The sequence below is a fragment of the Clarias gariepinus genome, chromosome 6, assembly GCF_024256425.1.
Source record: "Clarias gariepinus isolate MV-2021 ecotype Netherlands chromosome 6, CGAR_prim_01v2, whole genome shotgun sequence".
Taxonomy (NCBI): Eukaryota; Metazoa; Chordata; class Actinopteri; order Siluriformes; family Clariidae; genus Clarias; species Clarias gariepinus.
In genome coordinates, this window is record NC_071105.1 from 14,134,570 (window position 1) to 14,154,247 (window position 19,678).

At 38.8% G+C, this 19,678-nt stretch overlaps 1 protein-coding gene across 1 annotated transcript in view; it reads left to right on the forward strand.

The window, feature by feature from the left end:
- The first annotated feature begins 4,604 nt into the window (after positions 1-4,604).
- The window catches only part of hs2st1b (heparan sulfate 2-O-sulfotransferase 1b), a 115,005-nt gene continuing 99,931 nt past the window's right edge, over positions 4,605-19,678 (forward strand). The window contains exon 1 of the mRNA XM_053497709.1: positions 4,605-5,008. Within this exon, the coding sequence (XP_053353684.1) occupies positions 4,885-5,008 (124 nt within the window). The 5' untranslated portion in view covers positions 4,605-4,884. The remainder of the gene's footprint in view (positions 5,009-19,678) is intronic.

Consider the following 19,678-nt stretch of genomic DNA (forward strand, 5'->3'; position numbering starts at 1 on the left):
TGCTACAGAAGAGATTTTGCACTCATGACAAGTGTTGTGAATTACAGTACAGCTCAGCAGCAGGCTCCCAGATGTCAAGGTCCCACATGATGACCGATATAGACAAACTCCAAGAATCCACCCTCTGACTTCGGGAAAGCAAAGACAAGACACACTGTCATGGTCATGACCTTTTGGACTAATACAGTAATGGATCTTCAACTGTGGGAAAATATTTAGCCAAAAGTTCCAGGCTGTAAATTAAGAACTAATCGTCACCTTTAAAAGTGCTGATTTCAGTAGCATAGCTGTTTATAAAGCAGCCAAACAGCATAAATCCCTGGAATACATCAGGGAAGTTCAGATGGTACAGCTGCAAAGCTTAGGGGGGAAAAATTGCCTTTACTTATGAAACATCATTCATGAAGAAATTCCATCATAATTCATTTCTGTTTGAATAGCCCTTTCAGGACAGGAATAAGGACGTCAGAAGCCAGCCGGACACTGCCTGTAACTTGTTCATAAATAAAGTTTGATGGATGATTTTAAAACAACAGAATTAAACCAACATTAAAATAAATAAAGAAATAATTACACAATACATGAAAGAGACAATCATAACAACACAGTATTGGAAGTAAAGCAAGTATATTTCAACCAGATTAAAAAGACAATAGGTGTGTTTACATGAACCCCCTAAAATTCCACTAATATTCTAAATAATAGTCCAACCTAAATAAAAATACATTAAGCAAACACCACGGTCAGCCTGAATTTTCAGAATCAGAATGAGAACAGTGGAAAGAAGCTTTGATAATCAGTTCAGCAGATAAATATTAGGCATGATACTTGATCCGATCATGTCTCTTTTGTTGGAATAAATATATTCTTCTGTCCATGCTGTGGGTAACATTAGGTAACTTGAGTTTCTGGAAGGTAAAATGAATTCTATTCATGATCAGTAAAGAAAAAAATGTCTTCCACCAGTATTTCCTTTCATCTACTAAGTCTCTGGCTAAGGAAGCAGCACTGATAGGTTCACTGTTTTATATGTAATATAGCATCAAATCAATAAGTGGTGAGACTGAATTTTTATGATCAATCATAACACAGAAGGTGGGATTTATCAGAAAAGACAGGACATTTAACCTACAGTAAGCCCAAAGCTTACTTATCATCATCATCATCATCATCATCATTTTTTTCTTTTTCTTAAAGGTTGCAAAAATTGGTGCAGCCCTAATATTGAGGAGTAGACTGTTCCACACATTTAGTGCCATAACCACAAAGGCACGATCTCCTTTAAGCTTTAGTCAAGACCACAAAACACCCAAGAGCATCTGGTTAGAGTATCTACAGTCAGTGACCCAGAGGGTGTTTGACAGTGTAAAAGCTCAAAGAGTTGAGAATATAGTCAACCATTAAGTAACTTAAACATAAAGATCTTAAAATTAATCCTGTAGTGAACCTCAAGCCAATGTAAAGAATCTTCTATAAGGGAGATGTGGTTGTGTATGTGTGCATCCTTCAAGAACTCAGCCTTGGGGACAAAAGCGTGAAGGCTGGAGTTCCTGTGTATGAACATGTCAGCTTGTTAGTTCTCACTGCTTTGTAAAAGAATGTCATATTGAGGTAACTGGGCCTTAACCATAGTCACTTGTTTGTTGGCTACTACCAGGCACATCAGAAGCTTCTCCCATTCAGTATACACAAAGTTTTAGTTGAGGATGCTGGGAAACACAAGGCAGAATGAAATCTACATGTGTACTGAGAAGGTAATCAGAAGAACTGGCTGAGGAAAAAATTATTATTTCGCCTTACAGAGGGTATCAAGCTTCGAAACAATATGAATAACCCCAATGCATACAACATAGCATCAAATGAAGTAACTTGTCCCTTTTTCTTTTTTGCTCTCATTAACATGTGAGAATGATCATAGCTGATAAATAGAAGCTCTTCGTTGAGTAAGTCTCTCATGCAGTGCCAGGAGCAATGGAATATTCCACAACACTTTTTATATACTGTAGGTTTCCACTGACACTGAGCCTGCATCACCATAGGGAGAGTAAAAAAAGCATTTTTCACCCCACACTTGCAGGTAAGCATGGACCACCTTATAGACGACTTGCTGTGGAGGCTTAAAGTGATGACAGAGTTTTGTGATGCCCAAACAAAAGCTCTTATCTGTATGGAGGTAAAATACAGCTCATGGATGGTAGGGTATAGCAATCCATGCAAATGAAAAAGTCTGCTGAAACATAAGCTGCAACTACATTTACGTACTTATCTAATCATGAAAAATGTCCATTCTCTTTATCAGACTAATGAACAGGCCTGATGATTCCAATGGCACAAGACATATCTTCCAGTCTTAACCAGCTGGAAACAGAAATTTAAAACTGAAAAGATCAGAACAAGAGGGTATTGATGTATCTTTGTTGCTGCTTTGCACACTGATTTGAGAAGGAAAAAAATAGCCCAAATTGTGAACTGTAGAACTCTCCAGAATATAATCAACTGATGCACCATGAACTGCTGACTTAAATGTCATTTAGTAAAATACAATTTAATTATTGACCTTTTCCAATGCTCAGCATTCCAGTCTTTATGCTTCCTAACAAACTGGGGTCTTTTTTTCAGATTAGTCTCACTGATAAGTGCTTTTCTTAAGGCTAGACAGATGTTTAGTCCCAATTACTTGAGTTTTTCTCACACTGTATATGTGGAAATGCTTTTACTTTCACATGTAAACATAGCTGTGAGTTCTACTGTTTTTTTCCCCTGATTTGATTTCACTTATATTTATGTGATCTCCTATTATATTCATTCAGGATGTTTTTTCGAACACATTTCTCTCTTAAAGATGATGGTTTACCACTATCCTTCCAGGTTTTAACAATGCATTTTACAGTTCTTGACCCAATTTTAGTATTTGCAGCAGTCTCCTAAATAGTTTTCTATGCTTGCCAATAATTTGATCCTTCTGAAACATTCTGAAACGGTAACATCTTTGCCATGACCACAGGATATGTCTTCTGACATATTTTTATAAAAAATAAAAAGCTACTCACTGTATCAGTTAAATAACTTAACTAAAACATATTAATCACAGCAGTAATTATCCAATGGGAGGCTCTTGCCTATTTGCTTATTTATATCCAGGTGGTGACTTTTTTGGCCACCAGGTGGTGTGGTGTACAGGTAAAAGGAGATCCTGGGGGGAGGCAGTCTGATCATGGGTTGGCATCTTAAGAACACTTTCTATCTTTGCGAATGTCCAGTCACTAGTGAAACCCTTTAATACGTACATTAGTGTATGAGCGTATTATACAGAGAAATGAAAGTAGGTTTTACTTTCATAAGTGTTTTCTCTTATTCTTCACAATTAAAAAGTACCAGTTTGAATTGAACACCCCTGGTCTATTGTATTAAATGTCAAATATAACCACAAATATTTACTAAAGCCATCTTTGGTAAAAAGTGGTCTAAAGTATATTTTAATCTTGTGTGGATCCATAAGGCTAAAAGTGCACTAACTAGAAATTCCTGATTTTTTAAAAATCACAGGACAAATTAATGGGATTACTTGAAAATCTGGATAGTATAATTTGGGGTTGAGATGGGGGACCTGGATTTTTTTATTTTTATTTATTTATTTATTTAAAAATAGAAATAAACAGAGGGTTTTAGAATTTTGAAAAAAAGAAAGTAAATGTTCAATATCTTGAAAATGTAATCAAATAATCTGCATTCATTCTTTGTCCCTGTTCAATTGTAATCAAATGTGATGATACTGACCATGTTAACTGCTTTGTACCTCAGCAGTTAGCTTTCATGTATAATCTTTTCTATTAATGCTTATGTTCAGACAATCTGATGGAGTTGATAAGGTTTTAAATAGCTTGAGTGCACTCTGCCACTGAAGCAAAAAAGGGGATCTAGCACATACTAAAAAACTCTGAAATATATATAACTGCAAATCTCAGCGGATGTTCCTGGTCTGCAGTGGTCAGGACATTCCAAAAGTGATCCAAGGAAGGAAAAAAACGGTGAATTGGCGACAAGGTCATGGGTGGCCGGGGCTTACTGATGCACATGGGGAGCAAAGGCTGGCCTGTGTGGTCTGATTCATTAAAAGCACTAGTGTAGATCAAATTGATGAAAATGCTGTTTGTAATAGAAAGGTGTCAGAACACATGTGTACACAGACCCCATGGTGGAACTCGAACCAGGACCCTGGAGGTGCACGGTGACCGTGCTACCCACATAATGCTATGGTTGATCTATACATATAAATATCACATTCTCACTAGTGCACTCAGACGCCACTGTAGATTTAATCCAAAATATTACATTTTACAAGGATTTCACATATACACATGGACATTGCAGGTTCTTCGGATTCTCCGCAGCTGATGATGCAGATGGTGTTTGACCACAGGGACATGACAAAAGGAGAACAATGGCCTGGAGTTTAAAAAATCCTTCAGTTCTCCCCCCCTCGGGTGGCTTTCTCCAGTACTGTAGATGGCACTGTAGGAGATGCATCTCAGCCTGACTTCACACAGCGACAGTACACCGAGGAATAAAGCCCGAGAACCAGAGGAAACCGCACACACACACACGGAGAGGTAGTAGCATTTGGGAGAGCTCACAACTGTGGAGCACTTCAGCCAAGCAAATCGCTCGCGCGCGCGCACCCACACGTGCATCCCTAAAGGCGGAACTGAAATGCGATGCACTTGATGAAGCCGGCGTGCAGACTGATCCTCGGGTTTCTGCACTTTTTGTAGAAAAAGCAGCTCGCGCGTGTGTCTCTGCTCAGCGACTTGCGGCATGACATGCAGATAGATCACATCCTCATCAGCACCGCCACCGTCATCTTCCTCCTGTAGTGTGGTTTTAATGGGGCTCCTAAGGATCATGATGCCGCCCAAGTTTCAGCTCCTGGCGCTGGTGCTGTTCGCGCTGGCCATGCTCTTCATCGAGAACCAGATCCGCAAACTGGAGGAGTCCCGAGCGAAGCTGGGTAAGACCATCAATCGCGCATCTCTCTCTCTCTCTCTCTCTCTCTTTTTAAAATTATTTATTTTTTCATTCGTCTTTTTCCAAACACGTGTTCACATTTTGTGCACAAGTTTACATTTTGCCTGAAGCAGAGGCAGTGCATCATCTGATCAGCTCTCCAAAGATCTTAGAAATGCATGTCTTCAGGCAGGTGCAGAGTAACTGATGCTAAGCTTTTTTCCTTGCTTTCTAGTTTTCCATCCTCCTGTCTGACAGTAACCAAAATCTACACTTGAATAACTGAGCTGAAAATAGCTATTAAATAAATAAATAAATAAATAAATCTTCATTAATGCATGCAGTGTATCTACAGGCTGGTTACAGATAGTGTCCAAGGTCTAAAAATATTTATTATTATTATTATTATTATTATTTTGTTCAATAAGTTTTTGAAGGGGCAGCGCATTGGCTTACTGATTAGTTTTGTGGCTTCCCACCTCTAGGTTCCATTCCCGTCTCAGGGTCTGTGTGCAAGGAGTTTGCATGTTCTTCCAGTGTTTCCTCCAGGTGCTCGGTTTACCCCACATTTCTAAGACTACAGATTAGGCTGATTGGCGTTCCAAATTGGCCGTAGTGTGTGAATAAGTGTGTGATTGTGTGTGTGTGTGTGCGCTACAATGGATTGGCACCCCATCCAGGGTGTATCCTGCATTATGCCCCAAGTCTCCAGGGATAGGCTCCAGGCCACCCTGTGACCCTGTATACAGAATAAAGCATTATAGACTAAGGCTGATTAGGTAACTTAAAAAAAAATATATATATTTTTTAACTTTACACTATAGAAGCTTAACAGTGTTCAAAGCTTTAACACTTGTGAACACACATGGAAAAGATGTTTTTAATGAAGACCTGAAAATAGTTGTAAGGTTGATGATCCTTCTGTTTTTAAATAATAGAACGGCAATGTTTCTACATAGATAATTAAAAAGTATAACCTTTATACTTTAATTTTAATACACTGCTGAATTTCTGTGTAGCATTTTAAAAAATGAAAAAAAAAAAAGTTGTGTTGAAGTAACTGGAATTTGTAGCTATAACTGCAAACCTCTCATCAGGTGATGTATACACTTAATTATAATTTCATAAGTAGGCTCATCATATAAAGCAAACAGCCACAACACGATCGCCCCTGCCAGGTAAATTGAATAACATTGATGTTTAATTATATAAAAGTACACTGGTGACACGATCATTGGCACCCAAGTCTCATATGTGGGAAGCAATTTTCAGATGGAAAAAAAAAAAAAGATTGCTAGCTATGATGGACAGATACCAAAACATCCAGTGCATCACAGCTAGCCATGTTTGAAGCTTAGCAGGTAAAGAGTTCGAAATGGTTGACCTGAAATCCTTGCTCTACACTTGTGGCGATCTAAACTCACAAGACAACATATTGGATTATAGTGTCATCCCAACATTTTACTGCCTCAAATGCAAACCTTAATTTAAAAATGGAAAAAGATTTTGGAGTCGGTGGGGCGATACACAAAAGAATTGCCATACATCACTGAATCGATCCCCCCCATCTCTACAATAATTTGTCTTTATGTTATCGGTGATCTAGCCTTTTTTTTTTTTTTTTGCTATGAAGAATAAGTCTTCCTTTACCCCATGGATAAGTGGAAAAAGGACCGGAGTTAAGCAGATGGATTTTTCTCAGCAAGTAATAACCCTGATGTGATAGCAGTATGGTTGTTCCATTACAAATGTATCAGACACAGCAGCGATCCTATCACGGTCCCTTTCCACTGCCAAACTGATATAAGGTTCTTGCAATAACACACTTTAATAAAAAGAACTGTATTCTAACAACAAAGCTAAAAAAAAATGAAAAACATAAAAATATTAACACTTGTTTTGGTCTGATGTGCATCATGCTGTTGGGTAATACCATGTTGCATTTGTTTCTAGAAGGTTATGCTGACGTATGGTACTGAACAAAATGCCTTACTTGTATGGTTCATGTTTCATACTAAAGGCCCTAAATTAATTTGGAATTTGTTGTCAGTTTACCACCCTTACTTTACCCTGCCTTAAATGAAATCAATCAGTATTTTAGGTTATGCTGCAATTTGCTATATTTAGCACAACTGAACACCACATGTTCTGTTTCATAACAGTCTACATAAATAATAGGCTACAGCCATTTTACCATACCATTACATTCGCGAAAAGGTAAGTGCTTAGGTGCTCTCAAGCTTTACAAGATGTTAATGTCTTGAGCAGGTTTGCCAAGCCAAGTCAAATTAGCATGCACGGTCATGTTGGCCCATAAATAAAACAGTATTGGAAGTTGAAGGAATAACTGTGAGCTTGTTGCGGTATTAAAAAGGATTGGATTTCCAATACTTTGTGCCTCACAATGGGATACAGCCATTAATAAAAGGTTTTTCTCTGATGGCTTGTGACTACAGTCGCTCAGTAGTTTAGGACTGAAATTCCAACAAATTGACACCGTCACCCCTGCCTTGCTCGACAGGAACATTCTGATTATTATTATTGTTAAAAGCTCTATCTAAATACAATTAAATTGAATTGATTTGAATCTAATAGACCTAAGCAATGCACCTGTATGGTAATAAAGATGCTGTTGGCTCTAGGAACACGGTCATTGTACTTGACAAGCAATTTGGCACCCAAAGATCCAAATCTGCTGTTTGGATTTGCCATTTCCTGGACATTTTTTGTTGTTGTTGTTGTTGAATGGAGACTCTTTGGCTTTGTGGTTTTGATCATTTTTATCATTTATTTCAACACATAGCCTGTGGTCATATTTGTGGTCAAAGTATAATCCTAATCCTATGTTTTCTATAAAAAGAATTATGTATTTATGTCTTATAGCTGTGCAAGTGTAGAGTATAAAATAACCAGCTGAAATGGGCACACAGTCAGAATCAACAGAAATAGCACTCAGAAAATGGCCCTTTTTCCCCATTGGCTTGTATGAGACCGGCTCCTGGTAATTGCACATGTCCTGTAATGGTGTGCGAGATGATGGAGGCTTTGCAGTGCAGGTGCACACTGCTGGAACTGGCATGCCTGTGCTTTTTTGGCTCGGCGCCTATTGTAGAATGGACCAGATGAAGTCTAAAAGCTTCTGCTGAATTCATTGAGCATTTAACAAAGTGGGGAACGTCATCGGAGCTGCCAATTCCGTGGAGGAGAACAACAGAGATTGGGTGATTTTTCTCTTCATAAATATGTCGGGGAGAGACACACCGTGTTGCTGAGAGTAATATGACTTGGTCTGATCGTATCGAGTAGGGTGTGTAATTTCCTTTTAAGGACCGAACAGTTCTTTTTGATTGTACTGTGTGTGCATTTTCCACTGTAATTTTAGCCTCATTTTGTATTGCTTTTCTTTTGCATTAGCGCTACCCTGTGAAGAGGAATCAGCATGCTCAACACTGAATGCTTGATTTGCATTGAAAAAAATATGGATTTACTGTAGTACCTTGTACTATGTCCTGCTAATGTGAATTCTGCTACGGGTTTATTATGACTGTGCCTCCCAGTTCTATATGTTTCTACTGATGTTGATTATTATTTACTCTATTAAATGAAAAGTCATAGGTGAGCACACATTTCTTTTTAGGTATACATGAAAGATTTTCTAGCATCAGTCTCGCTCACGAGAAGGATAATATCATGTTTTGTAACCAAACGTGTGGAGAAAATGATTAAGGTTGGGTTTATGAGAAATTTAGTAAATAATAGAATGTTGAAACAGCTAAAAATGTCCTTATCAATAAGGATAGAAATAGAACTAGTACTTTATGTCAAATTATAGAGCAATGACAAAATTGTAGTGTTGTGCTTCTGGATAACTGTATTGAGTGCATAAATGTATAGTTTTGCATTTTATCATAAACTGAAGTAAATTTTTACTTGGTCCTGTCTCACTTTGATCACTCTTACTTTGATCTTGACATAGATCATTGCCCTTGTGTGTGGCATTGATCTTGTCTTGGTGTTGGTTGTCATTCTCGATCTTAGCTTGGCTTCATTGGCTCTGGTCTTGGCCTTGTTTCAGTGGTCTGCAAATCCAACTCTATTAATTTATGATGAAAATAAAGAAATTAATACAATTACCCACCACTTGTAACCACTCAATCTACCATAACTGCATTTTCCAACAACTCAATGTCAAGACTTAACTTTGATATCTGTTAATCTTTTACACAATTTAAAAACCAACTTTAAGTCGATTGATGGATAATGTGCTTTCTTGGTGACACAAGTGAGGGGTAAAGTGCTTACAGCTGCTGTAACATAAGCGATAACAGGAACTCCGTTCTAGACAGTGCTGGGAAAAAGTATTTGGTAAAGAAGTATTTTTTTTTTGTTTTTCTGTGTGTGTGTTTGCCACACTTTTCATTCAGATCCTCAAAAAACAAAAACAAAATATCCCAAGTAGATACAAAATGCAAGTTTTAAATGATTTCATTTATTAGAGCGCAGAATTCATGGTTCCATTATTTATGGCATCTAGATCCTGAAGCCCAGACCATCACACCATCAACACCATGTTTGACTGTTGGTATGAAGTTCTTTTTATTAAATGCTGTTAGTTTTACGCCAAATGTAACGGGACGCACACTTTGCAAAAAGATAAAACTTTTGTTTCAATCAAGATGTTTTTGACAAATGCCTTTGTTTTTTTTTTTTTTTTGGTCAGTATTAGTTTTTGCCTTGGAACTTTCCCATTGATGTCACTTTTGTCCAGGCTCTTTCCTATGTTGGTATCATAAACACAGACCTTAACTGAGGCAAGTGAGGCTTGCAGTTCTTGAGATGTCGTTCTGGGTTCTTTATGAACTTATGGATGTGCTATCGTTCTGCTCTGGAAGTAATAGTTTATATTTACTTGGGTTATCTTTGTGTAATATTAAAATTTGTTTAACTTTGAAAAATATGCGAAAAATAGAAATCAGGATAATACTTTTGGAAAAAAAAACACAATTTTTAAAAATATATAGGTCTCTGTTAGTAGATGGTGAAAATATGTGTGTCAAAACCCAGTTAAAGTAATATTTTGTGGTTCACTCTTTACTACATTAAGTTCATCTGATTTTAGCTGGGGTTCCACAGACTAAGTTGCGTATTATTATGCAGTTGTTTCCACTTGGAGCATTTTACGCAATCAGATGAAGTGGCATTTTGGACGGCTGGCCACGTTAATCCAATTACCTTGTTTAATTCCGAATGGTGCACGCAATGCTTCTTTTAATTCGAGTAAGTAGATTTTTATTTAAGCCACCGTCATATGCTAGCAGTACCAACCATGTACAGAATGTGTATGGAGATATGAATCACTCTATTAAGACGGGAGTTAATTAAATCGAATGGAGCAGAGCCAATTGAGGGCAGACTGCATTGATGGATGAGCATAGAGCCTTCTCACACGTGCAGCCTCACAGATGACACAAATGAAATCTGACTGAAATATTTGCCTTCTATGGTTTTGATTTTATAGTCACTAGACTTTAGACTGTATTAGATTTCTCCCACATAGCGTACTTCATTAGGAGATGAAAAGCTCTTAGCTTCCCTCTTTCTCCATGTACCTACACCAGCGACTGGCCATTTCATTGTCAGACATTGCTAATAAACAACATTGTTTAGTGGGTCACTGTAGACTCGCTGCCTTTTTAAGGGGAAATAGATTTCTTGGTATTAGTCAAACATCTCGATGAAAAGTTCCAGTCCTGTGATGATGTACAAAACAGATTTTATTTGCTGTAGGTATGTGATCTTTGTAAAACAGCGATGCAGAATTTTATCCACAAAGAAAGTCTGTTTAATCTCGCAAAGAACCAGACAATCCCTCCATTAAATCATCTATAGATTTTTTATTTAATTTTATGTTTAAGAGCAGTTTCGAAGCTGACTGTGGGAGCTCTTTTCATTGCCATCTTGGTTGAAGCTGACTCTGCCTAAACCCTGGTAAATGCATCAATGGGCAAATGGGTGGAGTAAGTGGAGCTTGGCTGTTGGAACATGCTTACTATCCTGAGCTACCTCAAGACTAGATAGCTTAGCTTTAACTTGGTTATAATGCTAAGGTATCTAATGTTAATTTATACGCTAATGTTACTTTGCATTTGATTGCACTCCATCAGGCGGCCAGGTGGCATAGTGGCATTGCACTCCGGGTTCACTCTTAGGGTCTCTGTGTAGTGAAAGACATGCATATTATTCTAATTGACATTCCCAACTTGTCCATAGTATGTAAATGACCGTGTGTGATTGGCATCCTGTCCAGGGAGTACCCTGCTTCATGCTCCAAGTCTCCTGGGATAGGCTCCAGACCCCTGCGACCCTGTAGACAGGATAAAGCGGTATAGGCGGTTCACTCACTCATTCACACCCTGCGCATTGTCTTGTCGACTCCTACAAGTTAAACTGCAATGATCTGTTAGCTGGTTAGTTAAAGTAATGCATAGCAGACAGCCAGCGGTTTGACATCTGACAGCTGTTACTCAAATTAACCATGCCCCTAATTATGCTTCATTTTGTGGCTTAGTATAATTTCAACTGAAATGAGTTAGATGTAAATTCACCCTTGTACAGTTGTCATAAATGAGAAATCTACCAATAGAGAGTGAAACCATTTTTTTTTTTTTTGGGGGGGGGCGCCAGGCTGCAAAGGTTTTATTTCTATTGGCTTATTTTAGGAGCCATCTCCTAGTGGTCATTCAATAAACTTCACGTTTTGGCACGTTTCTCAGAACTGGAGGGTTGCCCCCTGGCTGATCTTGGTCTGCAACTGACTAGCAGCTATGTCTCCTGCTTGGCTGCAATGAAAACCTGTTATCACGCCAGCTATTTGGGGATAAGATTTGATGCTTCTGATTTAAGACCTGCTAAACTCGTGCAATGTGTTGGATTGCAGTTATCAAATTTCTCTACCAGTTTGTGACCTATACAATAAAGCAATGTTACATTTACAATCAGGTTGTCTTTTCTTGTCTTCACACAATGCTACTGTGGAATGTGCAGACTAGGATCATTTAGAGCATTCAGTCAAGTGTTGTTGAATATTACCTGTTGTGTATTAAAAGGAATATTTTTAAATTAAGCAGTATTGCACACACAGTCGTTCAGCTATGCTGAATGGATTGGGTTTGATCTTATGGAATATACATTTTCTGATTTTTTTTTTTCATACATGTCCTATTTCATTTAACAAGTATGTGGTTTATTTATTAGAAAAAAACTTGAATGATCTTGATTAACCTAAAGTATGTTTGGTAAGGCAAGTGATGTACAATACTCTCAAATAAACTAAAGTGGGCATTGTATTTTTGGATGAAAAGCAGACACGAGTTGGGTATAAATCTCTGTAATGTACACAGGCAGAAGACTTTGTGATTAAAATGATAAGGAGAAAAGCCAGTTAAAACGCACGCTGCTTGAGCTCCATGTTATTTGCAAAGAGATTAAACAACTGAGGCGTGGAATTCAATCAGTTTGATGCAAATAACGTGTAGTGTAGTCAGTCGAATATGTTTTGGGAACAGTACGCTCCAGTGGATAATCAGAAATTATTGAGCAATGTTGAATCAGTTTTTGAACTTATGCAGTGCTGTCTATCCGTCATATGTGTGATTCAAATAAACAATGACAGCCACAGGGATGGACAAATCATAAATACATTCACTGTCCCTCTGAGCAAATAAAAGCTCCAACATGATCCCCGTTCCCAGGAGAGCTCTGAATAATAGCTGTCGTTTCGATTCGATTTTTGTTCCATTGCCATTATCAGTTCAACACCACTAATGATGATTGACATTACATAACCAGCTATATTATCAAGTTTTAAAGTCTTTATAAATAAAAAAAAGTTGCTAAAAGTATTTAAACATTGCAATGCTGATACAAAACGAGCATTTTTTTTTTTTTTTTTTTTTTTTCACTACCAGTAGTCTTTTCCACTTTCCAAACGAAGAACAAACGATACTCTTGCGAAATGAGTATTTGCAAAAGATAGAAACGGTTTGTATTTTTTGGAAAAGCTGTTGTATGTTTTAAGTAATATAAAATACGCAGCACTACTTCCCATGTTTTTCTTGCCAATTAATTTGATAAAAAGTTGCATTCAGCAGAACCTAAGGCCACGTTCACATTACAATAAGGGTGTCACGATCCTCCAAATCCTCGATTCGATTACATTTTCGATTCTAAAGTCACGGTTCGATTTGATTCTCGATTTAAAAAAGAAAAATTTGAAAGCACAAGCTATGCCATTTTAAGACTTTTATGCAATATAATAATAACTGACCTTTGTTCGCAATGTACCACACACTACATTGTAAAATTTAAAATGTTTATTCACGATATAATGTAACAATAACTTATATCGTCAGTCAATTGGAAACTTATACAAAATAACCTGCCACTGCCATCTAATTTCGCTTTTGTAACTGCAGTTTTCTTCACAGATGATGACGTTCAAGTTCACGAAAAAATAGCAGTTTCAAGTTCTTGTTAAAGAGGAATATGAAAAGAGAACTGCTAAAAATATTGCAAAAATACTGTCAAAAATATGAACTATTTACATTTATATGGGCAGATTTTTTTTTATATGTAGTTTCATGTTCTTCTTTAAGAAAATGAGAATGTCCACATTCTCTGTGAAGAGGGCTGCTTTTTGAGATGTCACAATGTCCCCAGCTGTTGAGAACACTCTTTTACTTGCCACACTTGTTGCTTGTACAGCAAGATAACGTTTGGCAAGCTTGGACGAATTTGGGTACTGGTTCTCATTCTTTCCACCATTTCAGTGGATTTGAATCCACAGAAATTACTTTAACCATTTTGTATAGCTCAATCTCATCTTTTACAACATCAGGCCATGGTTTGGTTTCTGATGATGATGCAGTGGAGGCTGTGCTGAAAAAATCACCAAACAGTTCACTGAGTGTGGTTCTCTTTGTTGGGGGGCTGCCTCCACTGGTTTCTACAGTGTCTGTATCCTCTGCAGGGTTTTGGCTGGATCCTTCTCCTGAGGCATGAGACTGAAATAGTCACACACAAAACACTGTTGTTTAAGGTAATAAACAGGCAGAAATTATATTTAAGTGGACAACAACAAACAGAAAGGATATTGTGATTAGTCCTATTCATGAAATATTATGAATGTGAAATTATGTAAATACAAAAAACAAACTAATTTAACTTAATCACATTAGCCTATTAGAATCACATACCTGTGTGGAGTGCTCTTGCAAGATTTTCTCCTCCAGACGATTGAAGATCTCATTCCGAGATATGTCATCCCGGCGGGGTAAAGTTTTAAACCTAGGATCCAAGGCAGTGCTCTCATTCAGGAACTGTTGAAGTCTTGGGTCTGAATACCTCTCTTCAAAATTTGCCTCTATAGCAGATTTAACATCCTTTACAATTGTTGAATCTGTGTCACTGTGTTTCAAAGATGTCAGGATGGTGTGTTGTAGGGGCATGACCATAGACACAGTAGGCTGCTGTTCGGAACTCATCAAGGTTGTAACTGTTTTCAGGGGCTTCAGTACCTGACATACATCTTCCAGAACAGTCACATCTTGATCAGAGAGAGTGATGAGGTCTTTAGCATTTTTTTTTTGTCTTTTTCTGCAAGTGCAGAATAGATAGCAGCTTGTTGCTCTAAATAGTGTGTGATCATGTCATAACTGAGTGTTCCACTACCTGGTGACTACCTTGTAATGACATCTTGAACCAGCGTGTGAGGAGGAAACTAAGGCATGTCTTGTTTTGACTTTAAGACCGCTGCTGCAGTGGTGCTTCTGTGGAAAAAAGTGACCACCCTCCTGACTCTACCCAAAAGAAATCTGGTTTACTCCCAAACCCTTCTGGGAGGCCAGATTCACAGTGTGGGCAAAAAATCCAATGTGTGGAGACAATCCAGCTGCATTGACAATGTTCTTTGCATTATCAGTTTCCCAGTCATCATTAATGTAATGCGCTGTGACAGTCATGAAGCTCTGTGTTGCTCTGGAGGTCCAGCAATCTGTAGTCAAGGCTACTAAATGTGCACTGCTAAGACCTTCAATAACTTTCTCCTTCACATTATTGTACATGGAGGTTATCACCGTAGCTGTGAGATGCGTCCTACTTGGGATTTCGTAGCGCGGTTCTAGCACGCTAATTAAATGCCTAAAACCACTGAGTTTTTTACCACTGAATAAGGTCGCATTCTACCGCGCTTGTAATTGCCTTTGCACGTGTTGAGTTACTTGAAAGTTTTATTCCAAATGAAGACGGGAGAGTAGTGTTATACATAATAAACATCTAATCGATTATAGATGAGACTGAATTCTTGTAACCAATCAAGGCAGGATCTATCGGAAAGATGGTAAGCCTAACCAATTGCTACCACAGGGGGGCACAATCCAGCATCTTCTTGTGCCAGTCCCAAGTCTGGATAAATGCACAGGGTTGTAGCAGGAAGGGCAGCCAACATAAAACAATTGCCAAATCAAATGATGCGAATCATTAACAGGATTTTCATACCAGATCGGTCGTGGCCTCGGTTAACAACGACCGTCACCGGTGCTGTTGACCTGCAGGGTGCTGGTGGAAATTGGGCTACTGTTGGTAGAAGAGGAAGAAGGCGTGTTCGTAGGCAGGAAGAGAAGAGGAAAGGCAAGACTTTAGGAGTGACAGTAGGGACTTTGAATGTTGGGACTTTGACAGGGAAGGCAAGAGAGTTGGTTGACATGATGCAGAGAGGGAAGGTAGATATACGATGTGTCCAGGAGAAGTGGAGAGGTGGAAAAGTAGCAAGGCTAAAAGCTTAGGATCAGGGTTCAAGTTGTTTTACCATGGTGCGGATAGGAAAAGAAATGGAGTAGGAGTTATCCTGAAAGAAGAGTTGGTAAGGAACGTTCTAGAGGTGAAAAGAGAATCAGACAGGTTGATGAGTCTGAAGCTAGAAACTGATGGTTTGATATGCAGTGTTAGTGGTTATGCCCCACAGGTAATATGTAACTTAGAAGAGAAGGAGAAATTTTGGAGTGAGTTAGATGAGGTGCTGCACAAAGGCAAAGCAGAGGACAAAGTAGAGAAAGTTAAAAAAGGAAGAATGTTGTGCAGTTTTCAGGGAGGAGTTGAGACAGGCTCTGGGTTGTCAGGAGGTGCTTCCAGTTGACTAGACACTGCAGCTAAGGTACCAGGGAGACAGGTAGAAGGATACTTGGTGCATCATTAGGAAAGGGAAAAGTGTACAAGGAGACTTGGTGGTGGAACGATGAAGTCCAGGAGTGTATACAGGGAAAGAGGCTAGCTAAGAAGAAGTGGAACTCTGAGAGGACTGAAGAGAGTAGATAGAAGTACAGGGAGATGCAGCGTAAGGTGGAGGTGGCAAAGGCCAAACAAAGAGCATATGAGGACTTGTATGCTTGGTTGGACAGTAAGGAGGGAGAGGTGGATCTGTACAGGTTGGCGAGGCAAAGAGATACAGTAGAGATGTGCAGCATGTTGGTGATTAAAGATAGGGATGAACATATACTGAAAGTACTAGGAGGGTGATGGGAAGATTGAAGGAGTACTTTGAAGAGTTGATGAATGAGGAAAATGAAAGGGAACAAAGAGTAGAAGACGTGACTGTCTCAGTAAGAGGAAGGTGAGGAGGGCGTTAAAGAGGATGAAGAGTAAAAGGGCAGTTGGTCCTGATGACATACCTGTGGAGGTAGTTAGGAAAGGTGGCAGTAGAGTTTCTGACTAGTCTGTTTAACAAGATTTTGGAGATTGAGAGAATCCCAGAGGAATGGAGGAGAAGTGTATTAGTGCCGATCTTTAAGAACACAGGGGATGTGGAGAGCTGTGGCAACTAAAGAGGAATAAAGCTGATGAGCCATACAATGAAGCTTTGGGAAAAAGTAGTGGAAGCTAGGTTTAGGGTAGGGTTGGGTACCGAAAACCGGTGCCAAAACGGCACCGGTACCTATATAACCGGTATATACCGGACCAAAACAGAACGCGAATTTTGGTGCCTCATTTTGGTGCCATTTAAAAGCCTAAACTGTCGATTGGAATATTTGTTCTCTGGGGCTATGATGACACAGTCGTAATAAGCATCAGATTTATCAACACACATGGTCGCTAGTAAAATTTAAATACTGCATTCATGGGGTCTCAGAAATGATTGGAAAAATAAATGATTTCCTTAATTAGAATGATCTTGAGAACTTCTGAAAGCTTAGACAATACAAATCCAAAACATTGTTGCAGTAATGTTACTATCCATTTTATTTTTGTAGATTAAAAGTTTATTAGATTAGATAATAATAAAAGCACAAATTATCAGGAAATGAGAGACCATCTGAGATGCGCGTGAATGCAGCAACTAACGTTACACTTGCTTTGATGGCAGCAGATGGTCTACCGCTATCTTAGCTTGCTAAATTAATCAACTTTCGTTAAAATGCCCAAAACTAAACAGTCGAAAGTATGGCTATATTTTACAAGAAAGGATTCCGACACCACGACGTGCAGCAAATGTTTTACAGCAGTTGCGTGCAAAGGGGGAAACACGTAAAATCTAATGAAACATTTGATGCGGAATAAAGTTAAAAGCAGAGGGATGCACCGTGTTTGACAGCTTGCGGACAACAGCTGGCACTATCGGTGTGGACGACCCCAGCCTTGATCATACCAACCGTAGCAAAAAGGAGTTCGACGATTATGATGACAGCAGCCTTCCCGCAGGTTAGTAGTAGGCTAATGTAATGTTAATCGCAAATGCAAATCTTGCATTCATGCTAACAAATGGTCAAACGATTTGTAAAATACTAATGTAACGTGGATTCTGTTTATAATTATGGTTTTCCAGCTAGTATTAGTAGTACAACAGTAATATTAAACTTTTAATATATTGTTTAATTTTAAGCCTTCAATTTTTTGTTCAATAAAAATGTATTCTTGAGTCATCCACCATCTTTTTGTGGCTTTTGTAAAGTATCGGTTCAGGCACCATTATGGCACAGGTACCGTTTTAAAAGTATCTATATGTAAATGGCACCGGTATCGGAAAAAAACCAACGATACCCAACCCTAGTTAAGGGCAGAGGTGAGCAATTGTGAGCAGCAATATGGTTTCATGCCTAGAAAGAGTACCACAGATGCAGTATTTGCTTTGAGGATGCTGATAGAGAAGTACAGAGAAGGTAACAGGGAGTTTCATTGTGTCTTTGTAGATTTAGAGAAAGTGTATGACAGGGTGCCGAGTGAGGAGCTGTGGTATTGTATGAGGAAGTCTGGAGTGGCAGAGAAGTGTGTTAGAGTAATGCAGGACATGTATGAAAGCTGCATCAGTGGTGAGATGTGCTGTAGGTGTGACAGAAGAGTTTAAGGTGGAGGTGATGTTTGCAGATAACATTGTGCTTTGTAGTGGGAACAGATGAAGGAAAATCTAGAGAGATGGAGGTACATGCTGGAAAGCAGAGGATTGAAGGTTAGGTGTAGCAATACATGTATAGAATACATGTGTGTGAATGAGAGAAACCTAAAAGGAACGGTGAGGCTACAGGGAGCAGAGGTAAAGAAGGTGCAGGACTTTAAGTACTTAGGGTTAATGGTCTAGAGCAATGGAGAGTGTGGAAAGGAGGTAAAGAGGCGGGTACAGGCAGGTTGGAATAGGTGAAGAAAAGTGTCAGGTGTGACAAGAGTATCAGCGAAAACGAAATTGAGGTTCTCCTTGGAAGTGGATAGGAAAGATGGATAGGATCAAGAATGAGTTCATCAGAGGGACAACCCATGTTAGCTGTTTTGGAAATAAAGTCAGAGAGGCCAGATTGAGGTGGTTTGGACATGTTCAAAGGAGAGATTGTAAATATATTGGAAGACGGATGTTGACATTGGAACTGCTAGTCTGGAGGTCTAAAGGAAGACCAAAGAGAAGAGAGAGAGGTCATGAAGTAAGTTGGTGTGAGTGAAGAGAAGGCAGAGGATAGGGTTATATGGAGGCAGATGATTTGCTGGGGTGACCACTGAAAGGGAACAGCCGAAAGAAGAAGATGGTAAGCCTAACCAAACCCCAAAGTGGAAGAAAGCAGTCTTCTTTTTTTTCTTCTTCTTTTTTTATTTTTATGGTTGATTAAACACTTCAGAGCAGGCAAAACCACTTGGCAGATGATAATAACGTTTATTCTGATTAAATGCTTTGATCCAATAAACACACATCCTATTGGTTAAGCGTCCATTAAAACAGTTCAGTTGGATTCTTTAATCAGAATGATTTCAATCTGCTTAAAGAAATATTGTCTATGGAAACATGGCTAATGAAAAGCATATTTTACATCAACATCTGAAACATCCAGCATAAATCTCTCACCATCTAAAAACGTTTATGATTTTGTTCCATAAATTTTAGTCTGTGTGCATGGAGTTTCCACCAGGTGATCTTGTTCTCTTCCACAGTTCTAAGACATGCAGATTAGGCTACTGTAATCGGTGTTCCCAAATTGCTTTCAAAACCCCATCCATGGTCTACCCCGCCTCGTGGCTAATCTCTCCTGGGATGGGATCCTGGCTGAGCGTGACCGGGTGACCGACCGAGTGAGTTTCAGCTACTGTATAATATAAAAGGGTAAACATTGTACCATGTCAAAGCCACAGATGAAGCCATCATCCA